Source organism: Bombina bombina, chromosome 1 (assembly GCF_027579735.1).
Source record: "Bombina bombina isolate aBomBom1 chromosome 1, aBomBom1.pri, whole genome shotgun sequence".
Classification (NCBI taxonomy): Eukaryota; Metazoa; Chordata; class Amphibia; order Anura; family Bombinatoridae; genus Bombina; species Bombina bombina.
The window spans coordinates 1,376,629,477-1,376,641,925 of NC_069499.1; the positions used below are offsets into that span (position 1 = coordinate 1,376,629,477).

Consider the following 12,449-nt stretch of genomic DNA (forward strand, 5'->3'; position numbering starts at 1 on the left):
AACAGATTTGGGGGGGTCAGCACTATTTGAGTGTCACTACACACACACTACACTGCACTATACACACACCATAAACCCACACACACTCACCATAATCATACATACACAAATACACACACGCACTGAAATTTTAACATTTACTTTGGAAATTACATTAAAAAAAAAAACGTTACACCCTCTAACAAAAAATATAAGCCTAAAACCTGATGTGCTGAGGGGGGGGAGCAGAATTTTCAGTGATTGAAGAGACCAATCTTGTATAAGTAAATCTAGGTCTGAAAATGTCAGTGAATATGTGGCTATGAGACTGGTGTGTGAGCAAGTAAGAAGTGTCTGATGTACTAGGTGTTTAGAGATTAGAGAAAAGAGGTGGGTTATGAGAGAAATCTTCAAGTATATTAAAGGGACATGAAACAAAAAATTTGCTTTGTTCTCAACTTCTCATGGTATTCTTTGTTGAAGAGATACCTGAGTAGGTACCATACACATGTCTGGAGCACCACATGGCAGGACAAACTGCTTCCATCTAGTGCTCTTGCAAATGTATGACATTCTTGCAAAACTGCTGTAAAAATGTGCTGCAGACAAGTGTATGCTCCTAAGCTTACCTCCCCCCATTTCTACAAAGGATCCCAAGACAACAAAGAAAATTTGATAATAGAAGTAAATTGGAAAGTTGTTTATAATTGTATTCGCTGTCTGTATCATGAAAGAAAATGTGTGGTTTCATGTCCCTTTAAGGGATTTCATAAAGATGAGGCTGAAAGCTATAAAAAGAGCAACATTATAACTAGAGGTAATGATCTCAAGTTGAGGGGAGTAGTTTGAGGAGTAATTTCGAAAGCACTTCCTTACAGAAAACGTGGTTGATTCATGGAAAAGACTATCTCTAGAAGTGATAAGGACAAAGACTATGGGGTAGACTATGAGGTAGATTTAATAAAGGTCTATGGGGTAGACTATGAGGTAGATGTAATAAAGGTCGAGCGGACATGATTCGATGTTGCGAATCATGTCCGCTTGACCTCTCTAAATGCTGACAGCGCATTCAAGTGAAATGCTTGTGCAATACCGCCCCTGCTCACTCGTGGCCAATTGGCCACTAGCAGGGTGTGTCAATCATCTCGATCGGATGATGTGTTGATAAACTAGAGAGTAAAGCAACTTTTAAACTTGTATAATAAAGTGCAGCAGTTGAAAATTGCTTTGCAAATTATCTGCAGTCAAAAACAAAAATAAAGTTTTGAAATTCAAATGTGTTCAAAATTTCAAATTTGTTTCCTTTTTTATTAGTCTAACATCACAAGGTAGAAATGCAGTATTAAAAAAGGTGCATTGCTCACAAGAACATCTTATCTTCAGAAGTCACAGCTTTGCAAACTGGGAAAGGCTAGGGGGCGGGGTTAAAAAAAAATCCCTGAGAGCCAGTCACTGCTGCTTTGCAGTGTTGCTCCATATTTGACTATTCTCTGCACTGTTTTAATGAAAACTTACACATTGCAGCCAGAGCAAAGCTCTGTTTGAAGAGAACAGTCTAATGTGGAGCAGCACTGCAAAGTGAAAGTGCTAAGAGTTCCTGCATGTGTCTTGTTCTTTCTGCAGACATGCTGCATTTTCTGTGATGACATTTCAGACAACAGCGTGTTCTGACTTGGGGCCTGTGTGATAATAATGTGAGGTCTCTTGTAGGATCAGCTCCTCTCCAACACTCATACCCTGTTCCCACAACACTTCAGCCCAGCGATTCAGATGTCATCTAAAAATACCGGAAGGAGACTCAGACAAACACATGGTGACAATGTGTGTGACCAGCCGTACAGACAGACGGGGCAGCAACACCCTCCTGATGGATACAAGCAGTATATGTAATGTGTCACATGTCTGTCTGAGAAATATAATACTTACTGTACTTCTAAAAGGGACATGGATATTTCCAATTTTTTTATATATGGGCTCAGGATTGTGTACATGTCAAGATCCGCCTGTATTGTTAAAACATTGTTGCAAACATAACTCCATATAGTGATCAAGAAATGTGATCAACAACGAATACCAAAAAAAGAGGTACACTTGATAATCAAAATGGAAAGTTTTCAAATTCAGATTTAATTTTCATGTTCTTTTAAAGGACATTCAAATAAAAAAAAGTGTTCTAAGTTGTTACAGTATGTAATTGTCAAATTGCTGATCATAGCTAAACATGTAGGTAAAGCCTATAACGTTTGTTTCCATGGCGATCAGTGAAGGTTCTTTCAAAAACAAGAATAGGCTTGCTTGTTTTTTGTTTGTTTTTTTATATATTTTTTGTTGGGTTTGGGGTGTTTATATTTTTTACTTAGATGAGTGGTTTCACCAATGGAGACTTTTCGATTGGATTAGAATGGTTTAGAAAAATCACTATAGTGTTTGTACATGGGGATTACTGATGGATTGGAATGGGACCTATGTTTGAATGAATCTATAAATATCCACTGGCACAACTTAAGGTGCCAGTCAACTTTCTTTTGTGACACCTGCAAAAGAAAAAAGGATTTTAAAGATTTAATCCCCCCAAACCCGTACTTACCTTACCTTCCTCGCCAGTCTCTTCTGCTCTTCTGGTTTCTTAAACAGCCGACAGCTTTACCCAGCATGAGAGCGCGCTACATGTAGTTCAACGGCACAATCTGATGTTCTGTGATTAGACAACGCGCCTGTGACACGCTGTTGAGGAAACCAGAAAAGGCAGGTGAGGTAAGTACGGGTTTGGGGATTAAATCTTTAAACTCCCTTTTTTTCTTTTGCAGGTGAACTTTAAGAGTTCATCATAAAATGAGACCTAAAGAGAAGGTAAATGTGAGAACCCATTCATTTAATATCTATCCCTTTTATACTTCTGTCTACCAGTGCAACCTGATGCTCCAGTCAACGTCACAGTAATGTCTGTCAAAGAGGCACCAACAAAGCTCAGTGTGACCTGGCAGTACCCACCATCCTGGGACAGTATTTTTTACCAACTGCACTTCGAAATTGAGTATTGGGTAGAAAACTCCAAAAAGAAGAGTAATTTTGTGAGTTATCCCTAATGTACTTCCAGGCACTGAGTTTTCTGAAATGCAGATAGATTTGTGTTTTTTTTCCAGCATTTACATAAATATGTGTGTGCATGTGCATAAGTATTGTATGTATGTATATATATGTATGAGTGTATATTTGTATATTTATATATAATATATATATATATATATATATATATATATATATATATATATATATATATTTGCAAAAGTCTTAGGCCACCAGTAGATTTGTTGTTTTAGCAATGGTATAATGACCATATATAATTATTTCTCAGTCTCTTTATTAGAATACGATTATGGGGTTTGATATCAGAGCGCCAAACAATCGTAGGCAGGGTTTTTGATTGGCACCTAGTTGCCAAAAGGGTAGATTCGATTATGGGGTTTGATATCAGAGCGCTAAACAATCGTAGGCAGGGTTTTTGATTGGCACCTAGTTGCCAAAAGGGTAGATTCGATTGTGGAGTTTGATATCAGAGCGCCAAACAATCGTAGGCAGGGCTGGAGGTCTGTTGTTATTAGAGCTGGAGGTCTGTTGTGTTATATAGTTGGCGCTTAGTTATTATTTTTTATCATATTTAATTCTTTATTAGAATACAACCAGAAAATACAGGATTTGTGTATGCAATTTTAAAAAGCTGAAAAATTAGAAAATAACTGCTTCTATAGGCTAAAGTGGAAAGTATTTAGTATGAGCTCCCCTTACACTTGAGCAATAGCAGGAACCTGGCTCTCATAAACTTAAATGGAATGGAACCCTAATTAATGTCATTGGTAACACCTGTATTCGTCCAACTATTTCATGTCAAAATGACTGCTGTGGAAAAGGTCTTATTACATCAGGTTTGTGCAAGACATGTTTGAGCATTGCATACACATGTGATATTAGTTTCTTTCATTGAAAACTTACTAACAAAGACTAAGTTTCAATAACATCATTCCATTTATAATGCCAAAGATCACAACATTTAACAGACATAAAATCATACTTTTGTATCAGCAAGGCCACAATGGGAAATGAGCAAACAAACTGGATACTCAAGGTGTGGTATTCAAGCTGTTATAAAGAAATTTGAAGAATCAGAAAAGGTCAAGGACTAAAAAAGGACTGGAAGCCAATTAAAACTTTCAATCTGATGAGAAGTTTCTCAGAGTTTATTCTTTGAGAGACCGGAAGAAGTCCAGCATCTGGCAGCTTCATCAGTATGCCAAGTTGACACTTCTACAGTCCAAAGAAGCTTGATCAGGAATGGTCTTTATGGAAGGGTAGAAGCCAAGAAACCACTTTTGTGGAAGGGAAACAGGGTGAAAAGGCTAAGATATGCTAAAGCTCACAAAGATTGGAATGAAGATCAGTGGAAAAGAGTATTATGGAGTGACAAATCCAAGTTTGGAATTTTTGGGTCCAATGGTTGACAATATGTGAGAAGAGTTGGAGAGACATGAAAGAATGAGTGCTTGCTGCCTTCAGTAAAACATGGTGGAGGGTCTGTCCTGGTTTGGGGTTGCATTTCTGGCAGTGGTGTTGGCGATATTGTCCGAATTGATGAGATCATGAATGCTGAAAAGTACAAACAGGTTTTAATTCATCATGCCATTCCTTCTGGAAAGTGCCTGATTGGAAATGGTTTTATTTTTCAGCATGAATATAATAAAGGCAGTATGAGATTACCTGAACAGAGACATAAATAAAAGACAACCTAAATGTAAAGGAAAACTCTGGGAAATGCTGAAAGAAGACTTGTATAATATACCAGAAGATTACCTCATAAAACTTTTCTTCTATAAGGTACAACGAGTCCACGGATTCATCCTTTACTTGTGGGATATTATCCTCCTGCTAACAGGAAGTGGCAAAGAGCACCACAGCAGAGCTGTCTATATAGCTCCTCCCTTAGCTCCACCCCCCAGTCATTCTCTTTGCCTACTCTAAGTACTAGGAAGGGTAAAGTGAAAGAGGTGATAAAATGTTAGTTTTTATTTTCTTCAAGCAAGAATTTTTTATTTTAAATGGTACCGGTGTGTACTATTTACTCTCAGGCAGCAGATGGATGAAGACTTCTGCCTGGAGGCTGATGATCTTAGCATTTGTCACTAAGATCCAGAGCAATTCCCACAGAGGCTGAGGGGTACAAGAAAGTTCAGTGTGAGGAACGTTTTCATGCTATATAGCAGTGAGGTATGTTCAGTCATTTTTTCTGGAGAGACTGTGGTATTTCAGAAAGGCTGACAGTATCCCCATGAGGGTAAGGGTAAGCAGTAATCCTAACAGTTATAGAGGGGTATTACTAAGCTTGCATAAGGGGCTACTTACAAAATGGTTGACACTGAGTTTTGAATGTTTGTGGGCAAACGTTTTGTGAACTGGGAGTACTGTTAACGTTTTTTGGTCAATAACGTTTTTTGGCAACTTTGTTGAGGGTACACTTGGCTTATTCTTGGGGTCTCAGAACCCACATGGCTAGTTTGGAACCGCTCTGGTGCGGTTCATTTAGGCTAACAAAACATTGAGTGAGATGGGCGGGGCCTATTTTCACGCCTCAGATGCGCAGTTGTATTTACTAAGCAAGCTGCAAGCTCCAACTCCGGAGAGCCCTTGTGGAAGTATTGGGCTAAATCGAAGCTTTAACCCCATTTTTCCAATCCCTGAGGGCAGGTAGGCGCCACAGCAGGGCTGTGGCGAGGTGCTGGGGGTGTTTTTTTTTCCGGATTTAGGCCTTTTTATCGATCCGGTTTTCACAATAAAGGGTTAAAGGTTTGTTTTTCTTGTGGGGCAAACTTAACTACACAAATTGAGTCTTATATCATAAATTTGAAAAGATTGGTGTATTTTAAAGCAGTTTTGCAGAAGGTGTATGCTTTTTTCTCTTAAAGGCGCAGTACCGTTTTTTAAGATTGTTATTTTTTCACTAAATAAAGTGTTTTCAAGCTTGTTTGTGGTCAATGTTCAATGTGTTTAGAAGCCATTGTGGAACCCCCACTTAGAATGTGTCCCTCATGCACTGAAAGGTCAATAAATTGCAAAGAACATATTTGAGCTAATAAAAGTATGTCGCAGGATGATTCTCAGTCAGAAGGGAATCAGGTTATGCCATCTAATTCTCCCCAAGTGTCACAACCATTAAAGCCCGCACAAGCGACGTCAAGTACTTCTAGTGCGTCTAATTATTTCACCCTGAAAGATATGGCCGCAGTTATGAATACTACCCTCACAGAGGTTTTATCTAAGCTGCCTGGGTTGCAGGGGAAGCGCAGTAGGTCTGGTGTGAGAACAAATGCTGAGCCCTCTGACGCTTTATTAGCCATATCCGATGTACCCTCACAATGTTCTGAGTTGGGGGTGAGGGATTTGCTGTCTGAGGGAGAGATTTCTGATTCAGGAAAGATGTTCCCTCAGACAGACTCATATATGACTGCTTTTAAATTTAAACTAGAACACCTCCGCTTGTTGCTCAGGGAGGTTTTAGCGATGATTGTGACCCTATTGTAGTTCCAGAGAAATTGTGTAAAATGGACAGATATCTAGAGGTTCCTGCCTACACTGATGTTTTTCCGGTCCCTAAGAGGATTTCGGACATTGTTATTAAGGAGTGGGATAGACCAGGTATTCCGTTCGCTCCCCCTGGCATACGGTCCCTAAGGTGGAGGGAGCTATTTCTACCTGGCTAAGCATACAACTATACCTATTGAGGACAGTTGTGCTTTCAAAGATCCTATGGATAAAAAAATTAGAGGGTCTCCTAAAGAAAATATTTGTTCATCAGGGTTTTCTTCTGCAACCTATAGCGTTCATTGTTCCTGTAACTACTGCAGCTGCTTTTTGGTTCGAGGCTCTGGAGGAGGCTCTTCAGGTTGAGACCCCATTAGATGATATTCTGGATAGAATTAGGGCTCTCAGGCTAACTAATTCTTTCATTACAGATGCCGCTTTTCAACTGGCTAAATTTGCGGCAAAGAATTCAGGTTTTGCCATTTTAGCGTGTAGTGCGTTATGGCTTAAGTCCTGGTCTGCTGATGTGTCATCAAAATCTAAGCTTTTAGCCATCCCTTTCAAAGGTAAGACCCTATTTGGGCCTGAACTGAAAGAGATCATTTCAGACATCACTGGAGGAAAAGGCTATGCCCTTCCTCAGGATAAGACAAATAAGATGAGGACCAAACAAAATAATTTTCGTTCCTTTCGAAACTTCAAAGGTGGTCCCTCTACCTCTTCCCCTGCTGCAAAACAAGAAGGGAATTTTGCTCAATCCAAGTCAGTCTGGAGATCTAACCAGACTTGGAACAAAGGTAAACAGGCCAAGAAGCCCACTGCTGCCACCAAGACAGCATGAAGGGGTAGCCCCCTCTCTTTGCTCAGGCTTGGGCAAGAGACGTTCAGGACTCCTGGGCTTTAGAAATCGTAACCCAGGGGTATCTTCTAAATTTCAAAGATTCTCCTCCAAGGGGGAGATTCCATCTTTCTCAATTGTCTGTAAACCAGACAAAAAGAGAGGCGTTCTTACGCTGTGTAGAAGACCTATATACCATGGGGGTGATCTGCCCAGTTCCGAAAACAGAACAGGGGCAGGGGTTTTACTCCAATCTGTTTGTGGTTCCCAAAAAGGAGGGAACCTTCAGGCCAATTTTAGATCTCAAGATCCTAAACAAATTCCTCAGAGTCCCATCCTTCAAGATGGAGACCATTTGGACTATTTTACCAATGATCCAGGAGGGTCAATATATGACCGCCGTGGACTTAAAGGATGAGTATCTACACATCCCTATCCACAAAGATCATCACCAGTTCCTCAGGTTCGCCTTTCTGGACAAGCATTACCAGTTTGTGGCTCTTCCCTTCGGGTTGGCCACAGCTCCCAGAATTTTCACAAAGGTGCTAGGGTCCCTTCTGGCGGTTCTAAGGCCGCGGGGCATAGCAGTGGCGCCTTATCTGGACGATATCTTAATTCAGGCGTCAACTAACCAACTAGCCAAGTCTCACACGGACATCGTGTTGGCTTTTCTAAGATTTCACGGGTGGAAGGTGAACGTAAAAAAGAGTTCACTTATCCCTCTCACAAGAGTACTGATAGATGCTCTAGCAGTACCCTGGTCGTTCAACCTGGCTTATGTGTTTCCACCATTTCCTCTCCTTCCTCATTTGATTGCCAGAATCAAACAGGAGAGAGCTTCGGTGATTTTGATAGCAACTGCGTGGTCACGCAAGACTTGGTATGCAGACCTGGTGGACATGTCATCTCTTCCACCATGGACTCTGCCACTGAGACAGGACCTTCTGATTCAAGGTCTGTTCCAGCATCCAAATCTAGTTTCTCTACGGCTGACTGCCTGGAGATTGAACGCTTGATTTTATCCAAGCGGGGATTCTCTGAGTCAGTCATAGATATCTTGATTCAGGCTCGAAAGCCTGTCACTAGGAAAATTTATCATAAGATATGGCGTAAATATCTTTATTGGTGCGAATCCAAAGGCTACTCATGGAGTAAGATCAGGATTCCTAGGATTTTGTCCTTTCTCCAAGAAGGATTGGAGAAGGGGCTATCAGCTAGTTCTTTAAAGGGACAGATATCTGCTTTATCAATTTTACTGCACAAGCGTCTGGCAGATGTTCCAGACGTTCAGTCGTTCTGTCAGGCTTTAATTAGAATCAAGCCTGTGTTTAAACCTGTTGCTCCGACATGGAGTTTGAATTTAGTTCTTAAAGTTCTTCAAGGGGTTCCGTTTGAACCTATGCATTCCATAGATATTAAGCTTCTATCTTTGAAAGTTCTGTTTTTAGTTGCTATCTCTTCGGCTCGAAGAGTTTCTGAACTATCTGCATTGCAATGCGACTCACCTTATCTTGTTTTCAATGCTGATAAGGTGGTTTTGCGTACCAAACCTGGATTCCTTCCTAAGGTTGTTACTAATAGGAATATTAATCAGGAAATTGTTGTTCCTTCTCTGTGTCCTAATCCTTCCTCTAAGAAGGAGCGTCGGTTGCAAACGTGGTTTGTGCTTTGAAGTTTTACTTGCAAGCGACCAAAGATTTCCGTCAAACATCTTCTTTGTTTGTTGTCTATTCTGGAAAACGTAGAGGTCAAAAAGCTACGGCTACCTCTCTTTCTTTTTGGCTGAAAAGCATCATCCGTTTGGCATACGAGACTGCTGGACAGCAGCCTCCTGAAAGGATTACAGCTCACTCTACTAGAGCAGTGGCTTCCACATGGGGTTTTAAAAATGATGCTTCTGTTGAACAAATTTGTAAGGCTGCGACTTGGTCTTCGCTTCATACCTTTTCCAAATTTTACAAATTTGATACTTTTGCTTCTTTGGAGGCTTTTTTTGGGAGAAAAGTTCTTCAAGTAGTGGTGCCTTCTGTTTAGCCATCTGTGATATACCTTTAAGGCATATCCCTCCCACCTTGCTCTCTCCCTATTTAAGCACCTTCACGCCTTCTATTCACTGCCTGATAATTGATGTTACCTCTAAGGAGTATCATCCTTCCTTTTTGCTCTCCTAGCTACTTTGTACTTCTTTCAGGTTCACCGGTCATTTTGGGAAACCCCCTGGAATTACCGCTATCCAGATTCATCTAACAACCTGCATTACCTTTCCTTTTTGCTATCAATAGGTAATTCGCACGCTGTCACTAATCTTCCTTGCAGCTTTCCAGCTGCCTGCTCGCTGATACCGGAAGTGAGTCACACTCGCTCAGTCGGAGCTACCGCTCAGACGCCACAACGCTCTGCCACTCTGATCTTCAGTTACGGTCTGTACTTTTTACTTTTCCAAACCGAAGGTATAACTTTTCCTACAAACCTTATGCTGGCTAAGTGTATATTTTGTGAACTACAAGTATCTCTCTGACATTTCTACCGTATTCTATAACAAGCTGAATTACTTATCTGAGTGAGTGTGTGAAAACGGACTTTACTTACTTTACTACCTATGCTGTTACATGTACTGATACATTCTATTTTTGCATTATTCAGAATTGCACCATTTGAATTCACTTCACTAGTGATTTCTGTTTTCCCTTAACTTGTTACTTTAAAAGGGGTTATTTTTCATTAAAGATACAACCCAGACTCTCACCACATTACAGTAATTGCTCACAGATACTCTGCCTTAAGTTTAAGCACCAACTTATAGACAGAAATATCAAAGGAGCAACATTTCAACTATTTACTTGTTAGAAATAAAACATTTATATATTAAATATAACAGTATTATCAGGCCTTTAAAAACAAAATTGCCATATTATGGATCCCACAGAGATTCAAAAGGCATTCAACAATATCCATCAAAAATTGGATTATCTGGCTCGTGGCCTAACTGAAGTACAGGCAGAAACCACAACATTAAAAGCTTTAGTAAAAGACTGTTTATCACCTAAAACCCCTGAAATCCCAGAACCCCAAGTACAACCCCCAACTCCTTTTTCAGGCAAGAGATCTGCTTTCAGGGATTTCAAAAATTCCTGTCTTTTATTATTTACTCTAAAACCTCGCACATATCACACTGAAAGATTGAAAGTGTGCACTACCATCTCCTACCTCACAGGGGAGCCCCGCACATGGGCAAATAGATTTTTTGAATCAAACAATTCTATCCTTGATTCCTTGCAGGAATTCTTTGCTGCTATGTCTGAGTTATATGAGGATGCCCACACACAGCTAATAGCAGAAACTAAGCTTCGTTCCCTTAAGCAGGGAAAGCGTACTGTGGAGGAGTACACCACGGATTTTCAGCTATGGGCGACTGACTCTCAGTGGAATGAGGTCAGTCTCCGAAATCAATTCAGATTGGGTTTATCAGAAGTCCTAAAGGACGAGCTATCTCGCCTTGACATGCCAGAAACTCTCTCTGCTTTGATTAAACTTAGTACTACTCTGGACAGACGAATTAGAGAACGTAAGGCTGAAAGAGGAGGATTTGAGACCTCTCCTAGACAAAATTACCCAAATACCTCTCATCATGATAAAACAACACCTATGGAAATAGGAGCACTAAGGGGTCACTTGACCCTTGAGGAAAAGACTAGAAGGAGACTTTCCAACCTTTGCATGTACTGTGCAAAAAAAGATCATGCTGTCTCAGATTGCCCTTTACTGGACATACAAAAGAGGGGTAAGAATGTTACCTTAGAACATATTAAAACTGATCTTACAAATCAACTAACTATCTCTCTCTCTCTACAGTGGGACCAAAACAATCTTCAGAATAAAGCATTTATTGACTCTGGGGCTTCAGGGATATATATCAACACTGATTATGTATTAGTTAATAAAATACCCACGGTGTGCAAGCAAATCCCTGTGTTTGTTAAATTAATTGATGGTTCCTCTATACAACATGGTCCTATAACACACCATACTATACCTTTATTGATCACAACCACAAATGGACACACTGAATATTTATCATTTGATATCCTCCCAATTGCTATGCATACCATAGTATTAGGTTATAAATGGTTAAAACCCCATAACCCTCAAATAGATTGGTCACTCCATCAAATAAAATTCCAATCAGATTATTGCTTAAAAACATGTTTTCCACAAACGCACATAGCAAATATACAGAGTATTCCAGAAGTTTATCAGGATTTGGCGGATGTCTTTAACCTTAAAGAGGCAGAGATTCTTCCTCCACATAGAGTTTTTGATTGCCCCATTGAATTAATCCCTGGCTCTCAAATACCTCATGGTAGAATTTATCCCATGTCTCAAAAAGAGCTTAAGGATTTACGTTTATATTTAGATGAAAATCTAAAAAAGGGGTTTATCTCACATTCAACATCACCGGCAGCTGCAGGCATGTTTTTTGTTAAAAACAAAGATGGCACTCAAAGACCAATCATAGACTATAGGGCTCTAAACAATATCACAGTAAAGAATCGCTATCCTCTACCTTTGATTCCTGAGTTATTAGAAAGGCTTACTGATGCCACAATATTTACCAAACTTGATCTGAAGGGTGCATATAACTTAATTCGCATAAAAGAAGGAGATGAGTGGAAAACTGCTTTCCGCACCAGATACGGTCTTTACCAATACAACGTCATGCCTTTCGGGTTATGCAATGCCCCGGCAACCTTTCAACATTTCATAAATGAAATATTTCATGATTTGATTGACGTATGCGTCATCATATATTTAGATGACATCTTGGTCTACTCCAGTACTTTATCAGAACACGAAAAACATGTTAGATGGGTTCTCACAAGACTAAAAGAACACAAACTATATGCAAAACAAGAAAAGTGTATTTTTCACGTAAATCAAATAAAATTCTTAGGTTACATCATAACACCTAATACTATTAGCATGGATTCAGATAAAATTAAAGCTATTTTGGATTGGCCCACGCCCACTACCGTAAAAGCCTTACAAAGATTCTTAGGTTTTG

The 12,449-nt window shown here is 39.8% G+C and overlaps 1 protein-coding gene across 1 annotated transcript in view; it reads left to right on the forward strand.

Annotated features, from left to right (window-relative positions):
- Positions 1-12,449, forward strand: part of IL6R (interleukin 6 receptor) — a 132,283-nt gene that overhangs the window by 41,440 nt on the left and 78,394 nt on the right. The window contains exons 4-5 of the mRNA XM_053695579.1: positions 1,690-1,865; positions 2,887-3,050. Of these exons, the coding sequence (XP_053551554.1) occupies positions 1,690-1,865; positions 2,887-3,050 (340 nt within the window). The remainder of the gene's footprint in view (positions 1-1,689; positions 1,866-2,886; positions 3,051-12,449) is intronic.